At 42.2% G+C, this 18,963-nt stretch overlaps 1 protein-coding gene across 2 annotated transcripts in view; it reads left to right on the forward strand.

Moving 5' to 3' along the window:
* PAK2 (p21 (RAC1) activated kinase 2) overlaps positions 1 to 18,963 on the forward strand; it is a 92,407-nt gene that overhangs the window by 55,540 nt on the left and 17,904 nt on the right. For both annotated transcript variants that reach the window (XM_005545287.4, XM_065539633.2), the window contains exons 3-9: positions 7,469 to 7,569; positions 8,549 to 8,696; positions 11,136 to 11,167; positions 12,022 to 12,129; positions 13,521 to 13,653; positions 16,698 to 16,761; positions 18,674 to 18,722. In XM_005545287.4, coding sequence (XP_005545344.1) covers positions 7,469 to 7,569; positions 8,549 to 8,696; positions 11,136 to 11,167; positions 12,022 to 12,129; positions 13,521 to 13,653; positions 16,698 to 16,761; positions 18,674 to 18,722 — 635 coding nt within the window. The remainder of the gene's footprint in view (positions 1 to 7,468; positions 7,570 to 8,548; positions 8,697 to 11,135; positions 11,168 to 12,021; positions 12,130 to 13,520; positions 13,654 to 16,697; positions 16,762 to 18,673; positions 18,723 to 18,963) is intronic.

An 18,963-nucleotide genomic window follows, 5' to 3' on the forward strand; every position in this document is an offset into this window, starting at 1 on the left:
CCACCGTGTTGTAGGAGGTTTATTCCACAGCACCCTGCCTGTACTGCTGCCAGAGTATCCCCTCTGGGGCACCTCGCTCCCGTTTAGGATGGGCTGCACTCTGCTAGAACCAAGGCAAACCTGGACTTACGGTGCCATTTAGTGCTGGAAAGGAGGCAGCAACCTAGGCACAGGGGTGAGGAAAAGAAAGAAAATCAACAGGTAAATTACAGAGACTCTCTAAGCAAACATATCCAATAAAAACCAGCTTAAATATCCTCATACTTTTTTGAAAAATGGCTTAAAATTTTCCAAATTTAATGAAAACTGTAAACCCACAGATTCAAGAAATCTAACAAAATTTGAGCATAGGAAACATGAAAACTACACCAAGGCTTACAGTAATCAAATTGTTTAAAACCAGTGATAGGGCCGGGCGCAGTGGCTCAGGCCTCTAATCCTAGGATTTTGGGAGGCCAACGTGGGAAGATCACTTGAGCCCAGGAGTTCGAGACCAGCTTGGGCAACGTGGCGAAACCCCATCCCTGCAAAATAACAAAAAAAAAAAGTAAGAAAAATGATCTGGGCAAGGTGGTATGCACCTATACTCCCAGGACTGGGGAGGCTGAGGCAGGAGAATTGCTTGTGCCCAGAGGTTAAGGCTGCAGATCTCACTGAGCCGAGATCGCACTACTGCACTCCAGCCTGGGTGTCAGAGCGAGACCCTGTTTCAAACCCGAAGAAATAAACAAGAAAAACAGTGATGGAGAAAATTTTAAAAGCTACCAGAAAAAAAAGACTCACTACATATAGAGGACAAAGATAGAGAGATCACAGACTATATCTAAGTAACAATGCAAGCCGGAAGACAAGGAACATCATCTTTCAAGTATTTAAAAGAGAAAAAAATCTGTCAGCCTGGAATTCTATACTCTTGAAAGTGTCTTTCCAAAACAAAGGAGGAAACAGAATTTTAAATGCATAAAAGCTGAAAGAGTGTGTCGTCAGCAGACATACTACAAAAAATGTTAAACTAAGCCCTTCAGGCAGAAGGAAGGTGATGTCAGATGGAAATGTGGACTTACGGGAAAGAATGAAAAGCACTGGAAGTGGTTCATCAGTGGTTCCCGACCTTTTTGGCACCGGGGATTGGTTTCATGGAAGACAGTTTTTCCACAGACCCAGCACCTGAGGTCATCAGCCATTAGATTCTCATAAGCAGCACACAGCCTAGACCCCTCGCGTGCGCCGTCCACAGTAGGGTTCACGCTATGAGAATCTAATGCCACTGCTGATCTGACAGGAGGCGGAGCTCAGGCAGCGATGCCCACTCACCTGCCACTCACTTCCTGCTGTGCAGCCGGTTCCTAACAAGCTTCCTAACAAGCCTCAGACTGGTACCAGTTCGTGGCCTGGGGGTTGGGGACCCCTGTGGGATGCGTTCTTTCTTATCTAAATTTCTTTGAAAGATAATCGTTTGAGTGTTTAAGAAACAAAGCGCTGATACACCTTGTAACATGGATGAATCCCAAAAACATTAAGTGAAAAAAGTCATTCGCAAAACACTGCATATTGTGTGGTCCCATTTAGATTAATGAGCAGAACAGGCAAACCTTTGGAGACAAAGTAGATTGGTGGTTGCCTGAGGTTTGGGGTTGGGCAGCGGCTGAAATGGGGAGTCATTGCTATTAGGTACAAGGTTTCTTTTGGGTATGATAAATGTTCTAAAGTTAGATTGTGATTATGATTGCACAACTCTAAATATACTAAAACCCATTGACGTGTACAATTTCAACAGGTGAACATGTTAGTATATAAAGAGTTCTAGCTTAACAAACAACTGAGTAGATAAAAGGGAATCTCAAAATACTTAGTCCAGAAGAAGCAGAAAAGATTGATGAAAACAGACCTACCTACAAGAAATCTACTTTAAAACATAAAGCCACAAAATAGGTCAAAATAAAAGGATAGAAAAGGTGTGCTAACAATTAAAAGAAACCTGGACTGGCTGTATAAACAGCAGACAAACTAGATTTCAGAGCTAAAAGATACTATCAGTGATAATGAGAAAGGTTGTTATTTCGTGATAATAGGACCAGTTCGTTAAGCTGATATAATAGAACTAAACATTTATATATCTAATAACAGCTTCAAAATTCACAAAGCAAAAACTGAGAGGATTTCAAGAAGAAACAGGAAAATTCAATTATAATTGGAGATTCCAAAACTTCTCTCAGTAATTGGTAGAAAAAATAGACAAAATCGGTAAGGATATAAAAAATTTGAACGTAACTATCAGCCAACTTGACCTAATAGACGTTTATAGGACACTCCACACAGTAACAGCAGAATATACATTCTCTTTAAAGACACATGAGATCTACTTTTACAAATTCTCAAAAATGTTGGCTGGGTGTAATGGCTCATACCTGTAATCCCAGCACTTTGGGAGGCTGAGGCGGGCAGATCACTTGAGGTCAGGAGTTCGAGACTAGCCTGGCCAACATGGTGAAACCCCGTCTTAAAGTGTAAAAATTAGCTGGATGTGGTGGCAGGCACATGTAATCCCAGCTACTCAGGAGGCTGAGGTGGGAGAATCATTTGAACCTGGGAGGTGGAGGCTGCAGTGAGCTGAGATTGCGCCATTGCACGCCAGCCTGGGTGACAGAGCGAGACTCCTTCTCAAAATAAATAAATAGGCTGGGTGTCGTGACTCACGCCTGTAATCCCAGCACTTTGCGAGGCCGAGGAGGATGGATCACGAGGTCAGGAGATCAGGACCAGCCTGGCCAACATGGTGAAACCCCGTCTCTACTAAAAGTACAAAAATAAACCAGGCATGGTGGCAGGCGCCTGTAATCCCAGCTACTCGGGAGTCTGAGGCAGAGAATTGCTTGAACCCAGGAGGCGGAGGTTGCAGTGAGCCAAGATTATGCCACTTCACTCCAGCCTGGGCAACAAAGCTAAACTCTGTATCCAAAAAAAAATAAATAAATAAAGGATTTAAATCGTACAAAATGTGTTCTCGTGACCGTAATATAATTCAATTAGAAAGCAGTCACAAGGAGGTCTCTGGAAATATTTGGAGAGTAGAGAAAGCACTTTACAAATAAAAAGATTTAGAAAATATATTAAACTGAATGAAAATTCAAAACATCAATATTTGTAGGATACTGCTAAAGCAGTACTTGGTGGAGAACTTATGGTATTAAACACCATATTAGAAGAAAAGAAAGATTTTAAATCAATGACTTTAACTAAGCCGTCTTAATAAACTAGAAGGGAAGAGTGGATGAAATCCAAGGTAAGTAGAAGAAATAATAAAAAGCAAAATGGGAATAAATGAAATAGGGGAAAAAAGCAGCAGAGAAAATCACTGCAACCAAAAGTAGATTCATTTAGAATATCAATAAAATGGATAAACGTGTAGCCAGACTGACGGGGAGGGGAGGTGGCTGTGGATGGGAAGGAGACAAATTACCAGTATTGAGAATGAGAGAGGTGATGGCACCGTACAGATTTTAAAAAGATGATATGAACAAATACGTACCAATGTTTTTTCCCCTCTCTCTCTCTCTCTTTTTTTTTTTGGAGGAGTCTTGCTTTGTTGCCTTGGCTGGAGTGCGGTGGCGCCATCTTGGCTCCATGCAACTGCCACCTCCCGGGTTCGTGCAATTCTCCTGCCTCAGCCTCGCAAGTAGGTGGGATTATAGGCATGCACCACCACGCCCGGCTAATTATTATATTTTTAGTAGAGACAAGACTTCACCATGTTGGCCAGGCTGGCCTCAAACTCCTGAGCTCAAGTGATCCCTCTGCCTCAGCCTCCCAAACTGCTAGGATTACAGGCATGAGCCATTGTGCCTGGCCAATGTTAAATTCTTAGCAAGATTTTAGCAATTGGAATCCAACAGTGTATAAAAAGGGTGATACGTCATGACTAAGTGGATTTCATTGGTTTAAGTTTGAAAATCGATTGATGTTATTTACTGTATTAACACAATAGAAAGGATGAGCCATGGGTTTGTCTCAGTATGTGTAGAAAAGGCATTTGACAGAACCCAATATCCATTTCTGATAAAAGTGTTCAGCAAACTTGGAATAGAAGAGAATGCCCTTCAGCCTCATAAAGGACATCTTTTACAAACCTACCACTGCCATTAAACTTAAAGGTAAAAAGAATGACACTTTTTCCTCTTAGATCAGGAAAAATAAAATTTCTCTTCATCCACTTTCATTCAACAATATACTGAAGGATCTAGCTAATTCTGTAAGGCAAAAAAAAAACAAAAACAAAAAAAAACAACTTTTTTTTTTTTTTTAAGAAAATGAATAAAAGGACTCCAGATTGGAAACAAGTAAACTTGAGTTTATTCACCAGCAACATGATTGATTTTTATAGCAAAATTGTATATTTACAAAAATACTAGTGGAAGTAAGCATAATAAGGTTTCAGGAAATAAGATTAGTATTCAGGAAACAACTGTGTTTCTTTATGGCAGCAATGAATGATTAAAAAGGACATTTAAAAACTGCCATTTGCAATAGTATCAAAAATCAGGAAATACCAAGGCAGAACGCTGATGAAACAGTGTGCGCTCTATACTGATAACTATAGCTCTGATTCAAAGTGGCCCCAGAGTTCACGTGTTAGAAACTGAAGCCCCAGTAAGACAGTGTTGAGAGATGGGACCTTCAGGAGACGACGCGAGTGCTCACAGATGGGCTCAACGTCTCTATTGTGGGTGCGAGTTGGTTATAAAAGCCAGTTTGGCCCCGTCCTGCTCTTTCTTGCAATGTGATGCCTTCTGCTATGTCAGGGCCCTCACCAGATGTGGCTTCTTGATCCTTGATCTGGAGGACTTCCCAGCCTCCAGAAGAACTGTGAGCCAAATGAACTTTTTTTTTGGAGACAGAGTCTCACGCTGTGACTGAGGCTAGAGTGCAGTGACACAGTTTCGGCTCACTGCAGCCTCCACCTCCTGGGTTCAAGCAATTCTCGTGCCACCATACTCGGCTAAAGTTTGGTTTTAGATACAGTGTTTTGCCATGTTGGCCAGATGGGTCTTGAACCCCTGGCCTCATGTGATCTGCCCACCTCAGTCTTCCAAAGTGCCGGGATTACAGGCATGAGCTACTGCTCCCAGCCAGCTTCTAATGTTTATATTAATAAATTGCCTAGGCAGTGGTATTCTGATAAAGCATACCGAACAGATACAGACAACTGCAAACACTGCTAAGAGAAATTTTTAAAGACCTAAATAAATGAAAAGATTTACTGTTTTCATGGATCAGAAAACTCGGTGGTGTTAAGAAATCAAGAGGCTGGGCGCGGTGGCTCAAGCCTGTAATCCCAGCACTTTGGGAGGCCGAGACGGGCGGATCACAAGGTCAGGAGATGGAGACCATCCTGGCTAACCCCGTGAAACCCCGTCTCTACTAAAAAATACAAAAAAAAAAAAACTAGCCGGGCGAGGTGGCGGGCGCCTGTAGTCCCAGCTACTCGGGAGGCTGAGGCAGGAGAATGGCGTAAATCTGGGAGGCGGAGCTTGCAGTGAGCTGAGATCCGGCCACTGCACTCCAGCCTGGGCGACAGAGCAAGACTCCATCTCAAAAAAAAAAAAAAAAAAAAAAAATCAAGAAATAAATTCTCAGCCAGGCACAGTGGCTCATGTCTGTAATCCAAGCACTTTGGCAGGCCAAAGCAGGTGGATCGCTTGAGGCCAGAAGTTTGAGACCAGCCTGGCCAACATGGTGAAACCCCATCTCTACCAGAAATTACAAAAATCAGCCGGGTGTGGTGGTGGGCGCCTGTAATCCCAACTACTCAGGAGGTTGAAGTAGGAGAATCCCTTGAACCCGGGAGGCAGAGGTTGCAGTGAGCTGAGATCATGCCACTGCACTCCAGCCTGGGTGACAGAACGAGACTCCCTCTAAAAAAAAAAAGAAAAAAAGAAATTCTCCCTAAAATTCGTCTGTACATTCATTCCAATTCTAGTCAGAATTCCAACAGGCTTTCTGTAGAAATTAATAAGCTCATTCTAAAACTCATATGGAAATACAGAGGACTGGATTACCCAAAAAGCTTTGACAAAAGAAAAAGAAGACTTATGTGACATAGTTTCAATGCGTGTTACAAAATGGCAAGAAAATAATCCAGGCAGTCTGATAGAGGCAGAAAGGCAGACAGATAATTGCAACAGGGCAGAGCCTCCAGAGACAGATGTACACATATGCAGACATTGACTTCCAACGGTGGCTCCAAACGAGAACCAGAATGGCGCTGGCCTTCTCAATAGCAACACTGGAAATGCTGAGGGTAACAAAACACATTTCCAACGTATATATGCATATATATAATGAGTCAAGAACTATCACCTAAAGGGATAAATCTAGAGGAGGAAAACATAAGATCCAGAAAATAGATTCCAGCACAGGGCAGGAGTGAAGGGATGTCACGGACAGGAACTGTGCAGGAGGCCTAGGCGTGAGCTACTGTGGATTGCAGCAGGAGGAGCTGAGAGGGAGGGGTTGCGGGGAGGAACTGATGTGTTGGAGTTTACAGAGAATATTATTGATAGGTGTACGGCAGAAATGCTGCAGAAATAATTTCTGCGCTCGGATCATAGAAAAACTGTGCAGTTTTAAAAAGTGGCAATTAGTAACTCCACTGAAAAGGAAGGATTAGGCTTGCACAAAAAAGGAGAGGTGGCCTTGTCACTGCTTGTCCTGGCAGTGTGTATTCTCTGCGGAGTCCCAGCAATGCAAATCTGACTTCCCAGTGTATGTAGCTGAGCGGAAATGGGGTTTGCTGTGCTTGCTGTCCACGTTGCTCAGAATCTGAGATGGAGCCCTTTGTGAGAGAGCTGCTGCCCTAAGGGGTGTGTCTTCTGCCTGTGCTGTTATTCAGGCTGCTGTTGCTCGCTCCATGTGCCTCCTCATCAGGACGGTGTTTGGTTGTGTCCAGCCCTGCTCTGTGGCAGGACAGTCCGCTTTACTCCATTTACTGGTTTCCTATCAGCCAGTGTTTTTAGGGGAAATCTTTTCTGGAATAACTTTGATCCTAATATGTTTTCTAGAATAACTTTGATCCTAATATGTTTTAGGAAAAATATAATACGCCGGGCAAGCAGTGGCTCACATCTGTAATCCCAGCGCTTTGGGAGGCCAAGGCAGGTGGATCAGGAGTTTGAGACCAGCCTGACCAACATGGCGAAACCCTATTTCTACTAAAAATACAAAAATTAGCCAGGAGGGGTGGTGCGCACCTGTAATCCCAGTGACTCAGGAGGCTGAGGCAGGAGGATGGCTTGAACCCAGGAAGCAGAGGTTGCAATGAGCTGAGATCGTGCCCCTGCACTCCAGCCTGGGCAACAAGAGCGAAACTCTGTGTAAAAAAACAAAAGACAAAAAAAAAAAAATTGTAAGTGCCTTCGCTAGTCTTGTTTAAATAGGCTGATTCTTTTTCTTTTTTTCTGATGCCCTCTAGGAAGTAAAAAGAAAGAAAAGGAACGGCCAGAAATTTCTCCTCCATCTGATTTTGAACACACCATCCATGTTGGCTTTGATGCTGTTACTGGAGAATTCACTGTAAGTTTACCTAGTTTGGGCCCATTTATAACATGTAAAATAGCACTCAAACATTTTCCTTCATTATTAAATTTGAAATTAACATTTCAGGCCAGGCGCGGTGGCTCACGCCTGTAATCCCAGCACTTTGGGAGGCCAAGGATGGCAGATCATTTGAGGTCAGAAGTTTGAGACCAGCCTGGCCAACATGGTGATACCCCGTCTCTACTAAAAATACAAAAAAAAAAATAGCCGGGCGTGGTGGTGTACGCCTGTAATTCCAGCTACTCAGGAGGCTGAGGCAGGGGAATCACTTGAACCCGGGAGGTGGAGGTTGCAGTGAGCCGAGACTCTGCCATTGCACTCCAGCCTGGGCAAGAAGAGCAAAACTCCATCTCACAAAAAAAGGAAATTAACATTTCTATCCATATGTCAACTATGAATTCTTACTGCTTTCCGCTTTTTATAAAAGTGTTAGTGGTTGGATACATTGTTTCCCTAGAGAGCAGAGCCTGTTCATTCTAGTTATGCAAAGCAGACTTAGAAAAATAGACCCAGGCCGGGCGCGGTGGCTCATGCCTGTAATCCCAGCACTGTGGGAGTCCGAGGCAGGCGGATCACGAGGTCAGGAGATCGAGACCATCCTGGCTAACACGGTGAAACCCCGTCTCTACTAAAAATACAAAAAATTAGCCGGGCGAGGTGGCGGCACCTGTAGTCCCAGCTACTCGGGAGGCTGAGGCAGGAGAATGGCGTGAACCCGGAGGCGGAGCTTGCAGTGAGCTGAGATCTGGCCACTGCACTCCAGCCTGGGCCACAGAGCGAGACTCTGTCTCAGAAAAAGAAAAAATAGACCTTTAGAAAACAAGATCTTTTAGAATTTAGTCAAACCTACACTTACAAGATTGGTTTGTTCTGTATATTTTGTCATTTATCTCTGGAAATTAATTTTATTGCGTCAATTTAAACCATACCTAATTTCTGAATGTCTTTTTGTTAGGGCATGCCAGAACAGTGGGCTCGATTACTACAGACCTCCAACATCACCAAACTAGAGCAAAAGAAGAATCCTCAGGCTGTGCTGGATGTCCTCAAGTTCTACGACTCCAACACAGTGAAGCAGAAGTATCTGAGCTTTACTCCTCCGGGTAAGACAGCGGCTAGGGCTGGGTCAGATGGAGATGTGTGAAGCGCTTCTAGATAAAAAGATTACTCCTGGAAAAATGAAAAGCTAAACTATGGCTCTTGTCGATAATGTTTTTCCCTGGATAGATTCTACCTTTTGTAGACTGATCCAGGGCTGTTCTGAAGCATAATTTGGATCTGGGAATTATAGTAATCTCATAGGTTTGACAGAAATGGGAGTTGATAGATATTTTGGCTTTTTGTTTATTTGGTTTTTTCTCTTCATTGCTGTGTTTTTGTTTTCATTTTTCACTCGTCACTGCTTTTAAATGACTTCCAGCAATCAAAGGAAAAGACGCTGGTTGGTAGACATGTTCACACTAGAAATACACTTATTGTTAGTGGGACAAGAGGAGATTGTTTTGCACCGATTTGAACTAAAAAATGTTTAGGTCCACTCAAAAAATTGAAACTCGTGAGTATGCAGATAATAGAATATATGTATTTTAATATATAAAATAGATAAATCGTATATGAAATAAACGTTAGAACTAGAAGGATTTATACCTCAGAATTGGAATATCTGGAATGTTATCTATGTAATCATAGTAATGTAAATTTTACTTTCTGGATGAATATAGCTGGGTGGAAATTGGGTTTGATGTACTTTGTTTTCCAAGTTGCTCAGTATCTGAGATATACCGTTATCTATGAGAGAACCAGTGAATTGGTATATAGGATAAGAATTAGTGTAGTGGATTTTTTAAAATAGTTTTTGTTCAAATAAAGATCAGAATAAAGTTCATACATTGCAGTTGGTTGATACCGAATCTCTTGATCTTTAGGCTTCCCTCCCACACACTGGTTCCTGCTGTCTTTTCTTGCCGTTTGTTTAGTAAAGAAACAAGACCATTTGTCCTGTTTCCCTCGGTTTAGATTTTGCTCACTACACCCTCAGGATGTCATTTTTCAATGTGTTTGTCTGTATCTGAAGTCATACACGTGGTTTTTAAAAACAGTATGATTGAGCTAAAATCCTGCATGTGATTTTAATTGATTATACTTAATGTTTGCATCCTCACAGAAATAAAGGCCATGCTCAGGGGAGACAGAGAAATCTTTTTGCAAGTGATCTTGACCTTTTTTGTTGAGTCTAGTACACCCTTAGGAAAAGGTCAGACTTGTACCTAGAATTTTTGTATCAACCAGTAAGTCTGTGTGTAAATTAGTGATTTGTTTGAAAAATCAGTGACCACCAAATGGTAGCTTATTTGCACCTAGTACACATACATACATACATAAATGTGTGTGTGTGTGTGCGCGTGTGTGTCGTTTTGTTTTGTTTTGTTTTTGAGCTGGAGTTCTGCTCTGTTGCCCAGGCTGGAGTGAAATGGCACAATCTTGGCTCACCACAACCTCTGCCTCCCCGGTTCAAGCAATTCTCCTGCCTCAGCCTCCTCAATAGCTGGGATTATAGGCATGTGCCACCACACCCGACTAATTTTGTATTTTTAGTAGAGACGGGGTTTTTCCATGTTGGCCAGGCTGGTCTTGAACTCCCGACCTCATGTGATCTGCCTGTCTCAGCCTTCCAAAGTGCTGGGATTACAGGCGTGAGCCACAGCACACGGCCTGTACGTGTGTTATATATGATATATATATATATGTATGTCTCTGGGCATTTTTAAAAGAAAAACAAAACAATGTCAGAATTTTTACTTTGCACAATTGTCATTGTCTTGTGTCATTAAGTTCCTCAGTCAGCAGTTTACTGGAGAAAGTATCTTTATGAATACATTTGGGTTTTTTTTGTTTTTTTTTTTTTTTTTTTTTTTGAGACGGAGTCTCGCTCTGTCGCCTGGGCTGGATGGAGTGCAGTGGCCGGATCTCAGCTCACTGCAAGCTCCGCCTCCCAGGTTTACGCCATTCTCCTGTCTCAGCCTCCCGAGTAGCTGGGACTACAGGCGCCCCCCACCTCGCCTGGCTAGCTTTTTGTATTTTTTATTAGAGACGGGGTTTCACCGTGTTAGCCAGGATGGTCTCGATCTCCTGACCTCATGATCCGCCCGTCTCGGCCTCCCAAAGTGCTGGGATTACAGGCTTGAGCCACCGCGCCCGGCCATTTGTTTTGTTTTAATAAATACAGATGGATAGGTATACTTTCAAAATAAATTTTGATAGCTTTATTGAGGTATAATTTACATGCAGTACAATTCACCCATTTTAAATATGTAATTCACTGAAATTTTAGTAAATTTATAGTTTCATTTAGATTTCAGATTCCTTAGCTTGGTCTTACATAAATTCTTATTTGACTACTTGTGTTATCATTTTTCTCAAGAGTTAATTCAACTTGAGATCAGTTTAAGAACATTTCACTTTTTCTACTTTTTTTATTTCCTTTTATCATATAAAAGTGCTATTTCTTGAATTGCTAACATTATGTTTTGTTTCATATTCAGAGAAAGATGGCTTCCCTTCTGGAACACCAGCAGTAAGTTAATGATATTATTTCTTGTATCTCTTGTTCTGATTTAGGATACCCAAGACAAATCTCAGTTTTTATTTTGCTTTCTAAAATAAATTACAGCCATCAGAGGTAAATAACTACTCAATAGGTGTTTTTAGCTAGCCACCCAATTAGTTGAAGAAGCTGTATTAAATAGAAATTCCTTGATATGATACTTTTTTTTTTTTTTTTTGAGACGGAGTTTTGCTCTGTCACCCAGACTGGAGTGCAGTGGCCGGATCTCAGCTCGCTGCAAGCCCCACCTCCCGGGTTCACGCCGTTCTCCTGCTTCAGCCTCCCGAGTAGCTGGGACTACAGGCGCCCGCCACCACGCCCTGCTAATTTTTTGTATTTTTAGTAGAGACAGGGTTTCACCATGTTGGCCAGGCTGGTCTCGAACTCCTGACCTCAAGTGATCCACCCACCTCGGCCTTCCAAAGTGCTGGGATTACAGGCGTGAGCAACTGCACCTGGCCAAATCTGACTATTTTAAATGTCACCAAATGTCTCTGACATACAAAGCTCAGAGGATCTTTGATTTTGGTCTTAACAAATAACATTGTTTACTTTCAGGGCATTGTATATGTATGCTTAGGGTAAATAGTACTTTATTAAAAAGATGTGGTACTGAACATATTTATTTCATAAACTTTTTCATAATTCATAGAATCACCTTATTAGATTATAATTCTCTTGAGTTATATAAGAGCTAATGAGATTTAATGGTTTTGAAATGAGCTATCAAAGAAGCAAACTTTTTGAAGTCTGTTCATAAAGGGCGATAGTCACATTTAAGCCTATTTGACTTGTTTTCCTGACTTTGCTCATAATCAATGCAGCTGAACGCCAAGGGAACAGAAACACCCGCAGTAGTGACAGAGGAAGATGATGATGATGAAGAGACTGCTCCTCCTGTTATTGCCCCACGACCAGATCATACGAAATCAGTGAGTGTCGATTGGTGACCTAGGCTGTGTGTGTGCGTGTGTGTTTTAAAAAACAAGAGTCTGTATTTGACTTTCAGTGATTGCTTTTAGAAAGCCGTCGAGTTTAAAACCATTTAGTGTGGGGAAATTTAACCGAGAGATCTGTACCCAAAGACCACTCACCAAAAACTAGTTTTCTGAAGATTGAAATGTGATGTGTCTTTAAAAGTTAACGCACTCGAGGCCGGGCGCGGTGGCTCACGCCTGTAATCCCAACACTTTGGGAGGCCGAGGCGGGTGGATCACGAGATCAGGAGATCAGGACCATCCTGGCTGACATGGTGAAACCCCATCTCTACTAAAAATGCAAAAAATTAGCCGGGCGTGGGCGGGTGCCTGTAGTCCCAGCTACTGGGGAGGCTGAGGCAGGAGAATGGTGTGAACCCGGGAGGCGGAGCTTGCAGTGAGCCGAGATCGCGTCACTGCACTCCAGCCTGGGCGACAGAGCGAGACCCTGTCTCCAAAAAAATGAATAAATAAATAACGCACTCACCTCACTGGGCTTTTTTCTTTCTGTAGTACGCTTTTCCAGAGGGTTCATCTATTTCCCAAGCTTTCTCTGTTCATCTCAACGTAGATGGCTGGTAAATCTATTACAGCTTTCCTCCTACCCAGATGATGTGTTTTAATCTCCCATTTTACACTCCTCTCAGCGCCTTCATGTCATTCAAAAGGCAGTTGAGAGTGAAATTCCTAACCAGGTAAGGGAGACTAAAAATGATGGCCTTAAATGGAGCCAGGAAGAGAGGAATGACTGCAGTTACCGTTCTGCTCCCTGCACTGATGCAAGTAGAGGGTGGGGAAGGTGCTGTGCCGTGGAATGGGCTGTGCTTGTGGCACAGTGGGCAGGCAGAGCTCCGGGGACGGCCTCTGGATGCCGAGCTGACGGCAGAGGACTGTTTTCTTTAGCCTTTAAACCTGGCTATTTGAAATGGGTGGTAGGCATTATAATTGTGTAAAAACTTTTGTGGGAATTAATAATCTTTCAACGTCAAGGTTTCCATTCTTTTGCATTTTACTTACATCTGTAGTAAAAACAGGATTTTTAAACTGTGCTTTTTGATACATTGTTGTACCATTTTAGACCTGGTCACACTTAAATTTCATTCATGGACTTGCTGTTTTACTAGACAGCTTTTCAAATATATACATGCTATGCCAAAGAAAAATGTTTCATATTTTTTATTCTTAGTTACACATCTTTTATATCTGAAAATAGTGTTCTCATTATTTAGAACAATGGAAGAGATAACTTAGTTCAGGTTAAAAATCAAAGAACTGAATTAGTGTGCCAGCAAGAATATCTGAAAACATGATTCCTCAGACCTTAGTAATGAACTGTTTCTCCACAGATTTACACACGGTCTGTAATTGACCCCGTTCCTGCACCAGTTGGTGATTCAAGTGTTGATGGTGGTGCCAAGTCTTCAGACAAACAGAAAAAGAAGACTAAAATGACAGATGAAGAGATTATGGAGAAATTAAGTATGTTATCTACATTTTATATCATTGTTAAATTGTTAACAGCTCTTAAAACATTTGGCCCAGACGGATTTTAACTTACACCTTACATTATGGCTTAAAGTATAAAGAATACATTGTTTTCTTATAGCAACGGTAGCTTCAATTACAATCTAGAGATGTCGCCGGGCGTGGTGGCTCACCCCTAAATCCCAGCACTTTGGGAGGCCGAGGTGGGCAGATCACCAGAGGTCAGGAGTTCAAGACCAGCCTGGCCAACGTGGTGAAACCCCATCTCTACTAAAAATACAAAAATTAGCTGGATGTGCTGGCATGTGCCTGTAATCCCAGCTACTTGGAGGCTAAGACAAGAGAATCACTTGCACCCAGGAGGTGGAGGTTGCATTGAGTCAAGATTGCGTCACTGGGGCGGGCGCAGTGGCTCACGCCTGTAATCCCAGCACTTTGGGAGGCCGAGGCGGGCGGATCACAAGGTCAAGAGATTGAGACCATCCTGGCCAAAATGGTGAAACCCTGTCTCTACTAAAAACACAAAAATCAGCTGGTGTGGTGGCGCGTGCCTGTCGTACCAGCTGCTTGGGAGGCTGAGGCGAGAGAATTGCTTGAACCCGGGAGGTGGAGGTTGCAGTGAGCTGAAATCATGCCACTGCACTCCATCCTGACAACAGAGTGAGACTCCATCTCAAAAAAAAAAAAGCTAACTGACCATGCACTGTGGCTCACGCCTGTAATCCCAGCACTCTGGGAGACCAAGGTGGGCGGATCACTTGAGGTCAGGAGCAAGACTAGCCTGGCCAACATGGCAAAACCCCATCTCTACTAAAAACACAAAAATTAGCTGGGTGTCTTGGCAGGCGCCTGTAATCCCAGCTACTTGGGGAGCTAAGGCAGGAGAATCACTAGAACCCAGGAGGCAGAGATTGCAGTGAGCCGAGATCGTGCCACTGCACTCTAGCCTGGGCAAAAGAGAGAGACTCAGTCTCAAAAAATAATAACAATAATAATAATAAATAATAATTAAAGAATGCTAATCTAGAGGGATCAAGGAAAAATAGTTTATGGAAGGACTGTTTTAAACATTTAGGCTGGGCATAGTGGCTCAAACCTGTAATCTCAGTACGTTGTCTGGCCAAGATAGGATAGCTGGAGTCCAGGAGTTCAAGGCCAAACGATACAACTTAGACCCCAACTCTACCCAAAAAAAAAAAAAAATTAACGAGGCATGGTGGTGCGTGTCTGTAGTCCCAGCTGACTGGGAGCCTGAGGCAGGAGGATTGCTTGAGCCACGAGTTCAAGGCTGTAGTGAGCTGTGGTTGCACCACTGCACTCCAGCCTGGGTGACAGGGTGAGACCCTGTCTCTAAAAAGCAAACAAATGTTCAGATGCCTCATGTTTATTTGCTTTTGATTTCTCAGTGTTTTCAAGTATAAACCTGGCTGTTACTCTGTTGTTGTTGTTGTTGTTGTTGTTGTTGTTATTATTTTTTTTTCATTTTGAGACAGAGTCTGACTCCGTCGCCCAGGCTGGAGTGCGGTGGCACGATCTTGGCTCCCCTCACTGCAATCTCTGCCTCTCCAGTTCAAGCGTTTCTTCTGCCTCAGGCTCCCGAGTAGCTGGGACTACAGGCACGCACCACCACACCCTGCTAATTTTTGCATTTTTAGTAGAGATGGAGTTTCACCATGTTGGCCAAGCTGGTCTCAAACTCCTGACCTCAGGCATGAGCCACCACACCCAGCCTACTCTGTTACTCTATGGGCATATAAGAATTATTTTAGGAGAGCTGCTACTTTAAAAAAAAAAAAAAATTAACTGGAATCCTGATCGTCATCATTCAGTTGTGACCTTTAGCTATCACATCCCCAGTCTTTTTGGTTTCTTTTTGCCTTAGCCTCTTATTATTGCTCCTGTTCTTTGCTTGTTGACTTGAGGTTGGGTACCTACATAAAATTATTTATGTGAGTTTCCTTGATATGGTCCTGTCCTTTTTTACCTTGACAAGGCAAGTGAAAATGTAATGTGATTTTTCTTATATTTTGACTTACTAGTAATAAGAATATAAGTTATGATTTTCTGTCCAACTTCCTAATTTTTTTTTTGAGACGCAGTCTTGCTGTCTCCCAGGCTGGAGTACAGTGTTGCGATCTCAGCTCACTGCAAGCTCCACCTCCCGGGTTCACGCCATTATCCTGCCTCAGCCTCCCAAATAGCTGGGACTGCAGGCGCCCACCACCACGCCCAGCTAACTTTTTGTATTTTTTTTCAGTAGAGATGGGGTTTCCCCGTGTTAGCTAGGACGGTCTCGATCTCCTGACCTCGTGATCTGCCCGCCTCAGCCTCCCAAAGTGCTGGGATTATAGGCGTGAGCCACCGTGCCCAGCCCCAACTTCCTGATTTTAAAATATGTTTCTTGCGACTTTGAACTTTCCTAAAACAAACATATGATTAGTTTATGTGAAAGCATAGTAATTGTTATGCTAATAGGTGGTTTTCTAAATATATTGAAAGGTAGATGATATGTATACTGGAGGAGTCAGAAAGACCATCTAGGGTTTAGATAGCCTTTATTATTTACAATACTAAGTAGTCTCAAACTTATCTATTAATAGATATATTCAAATATACCTATTTCTATATTCAAATATATCTTTTATATTCAAATATGTCTGTTTCCTTGAGATTACCTGATTCTAAAGCTGAACATGTGAGAACCTAATTAATCTCTGACAGACTGGTACAGTCTTTCCAAAATGTGACCATTATTGAGCGAATGATGAGTTAGGAGGTCTCACCTCATGGAAATAATGTGTCTTCTTGTTTCTGATACTTTAACTTTTAATGTGTCTTGTTTCTGATACTTTTAAACTTTTATTATGTATTTAAGTTTCTTTAGTGTTTTGTGTTTGAAACCTGTTATTTTTGAAACTTAATGTTATGTTTGAAAATCACTTATAAAAGCAGTGGCATTTATTAAAAGGAATAATAATATCAAAATCAATTTACACTTAAAGTGCTTGACTGAGCTTCCAGCTTTTTGTTTATTCTAGGAACTATTGTGAGCATAGGTGACCCTAAGAAAAAATATACAAGATATGAAAAAATTGGACAAGGGTAAGTATTCATGACTGTATTATCATAATATTCAATATTCAGTATTTCCTGGTTTTATAGCATGATATTTATTTTGATATTATTTGAGCCACCGCGCCCGGCCTTCATTTTTTCTTAAGTGTCATTTCCCATCCGTGATAAAGAATTAGTTAGAGGGGGCCGGGCGTGGTGGCTCAAGCCTGTAATCCCAGCACTTTGGGAGGCCGAGACGGGCAGATCACGAGGTCAGGAGATCGAGACCATCCTGGCTAACCCAGTGAAACCCCGTCTCTACTAAAAAATACAAAAACTAGCCGGGCGAGGTGGCGGGCGCCTGTAGTCCCAGCTACTTGGGAGGCTGAGGCAGGAGAATGGCGTGAACCTGGGAGGCGGAGCTTGCAGTGAGCTGAGATCCAGCCACTGCACTCCAGCCTGGGCGACAGAGCAAGACTCTGTCTCAAAAAAAAATAAAGAGTTAGAGGGAAGAATTGCCCACAAAATATATTTAAAAGACAGTAAGAATATTTACTTCAGGATTATAAGCAATAAAAAAATGCATTTAAATCATGTCATTGACTATCGACTTTTGAGTCTACTCATCTTCTGATTTTGTTCTGTAATTTGTATTTTTAAAGTGTACTAACTAAACTCCTTTTTTCTGTTGCTTCGAAGCAAATAAACACCTTAAATCTTTAATGTTATTAAACTCTGGAAAGCATTCAGTGAATTTACAGTGAGGGCTTAAGCCATTTTTGAAAACTTCCATATGAATTCCTTCCTTCCTTCCCTTCTCTCTCTTTTTTTTTTTTGGTGAAGTCTCAGTCTGTCACCAGGCTGGAGTGCAGTGAAACAATCTCAGCTCACTGCAGCCTCTGCCTCCTGGGTTCAAACAGTTCTTCTGCCTCAGCCTCCCAAAGTGTTGGGATTACAGGTGTGAGCCACTGCACCAGGCCTAAATTTCTTCCTAACAGCTAAATTCAATTGCAGCACTGGTTTTGTGAAAGAGAATTGAAGATTATCTTATTATTTTTGAGCATGAATGAACAAGCAATGCCTATCCATATGGATGACCATCACAAATCCAGTATTGAGTAACAAAAGCAAGTTGCAGGATAATATGTGAAATGAAACTATATGACTTTAAAAATTAGGCAGGCCGGGCGCGGTGGCTCACGCCTGTAATCCCAGCACTTTGGGAGGCCGAGGCGGGTGGATCACCAGGTCAGGAGATCGAGACCATCCTGGCGAACACGGTGAAACCCCATCTCTACTGAAAATACAAAAAACATTAGCCGGGCGTGGTGGCGGGCGCCTGTAGTCCCAGCTTCTAGGGAGGCTGAGGCAGGAGAATGGCGTGAAACTGGGAGGCGGCGGAGCTTGCAGTGAGTGGAGATTGTGCCACTGCATTCCAGCCTGGGCGACAGAGGGAGACTCCGTCTCAAAAAAAAAAAAAAATTAGGCAAAGTATATTTTATAGGGATAAACATCTGTGTCCTTTGTAGTTAAAAGTATGGAGAAATGCATGAAAATGATGAACATCAAATACAGGATAAACACCAAATACAGATCACCTTTGGGAGGAAGGAGACTGCTGTTGGAAAGGGCTCATGGGAATCTTCAAATTATTTATAGTTCTTTGTATCTTAATCAGGGAAGTGTATCCATAAGTATATGTTACATATATTTTTTTCTTGATCTTTTTTCCCTACATTTTTGTAGGTCTGAAATATTTCAAACATAAGTTTTGGCCATGAGGATTGTCTCTTTTTCTTCCCCCACCCCCTTTCCTCGTGTTTTTGCTTTTACTCCTTTTAAGCATGTTAGGTCGTCACTGTTCTTTAATTCTTTTTCAGTTGCTTGAAGTGTAAAGTCTTTGGATATTGTCAATGCTGGTGATTTGTCAACCTTAAATCTGGCTGTTTTCTCCCTCTAGGGCTTCTGGTACAGTTTTCACTGCTACTGACGTTGCATTGGGACAGGAGGTAGCTACTTTGTCATAATCCTGGATGTTACCATTATTTTGTCATATAGGTGGAAACTAGATAAAGCTGGGGAGAATCACTAGGACTCTCTTTTAAGTTGAACATGTTGTAAGAATTGCTCTACGTGTTTTTATAGCACTTCTGTCGTTAAGGGGAACAAAGAAGGAATTTTGAGTTTAATGTCATAAATAAGCAAGTATTTAAAAATTGTTTTCTCAGCTCAAGTGAAAAGAGGATTAAT

Source organism: Macaca fascicularis, chromosome 2, assembly GCF_037993035.2.
Source record: "Macaca fascicularis isolate 582-1 chromosome 2, T2T-MFA8v1.1".
Classification (NCBI taxonomy): Eukaryota; Metazoa; Chordata; class Mammalia; order Primates; family Cercopithecidae; genus Macaca; species Macaca fascicularis.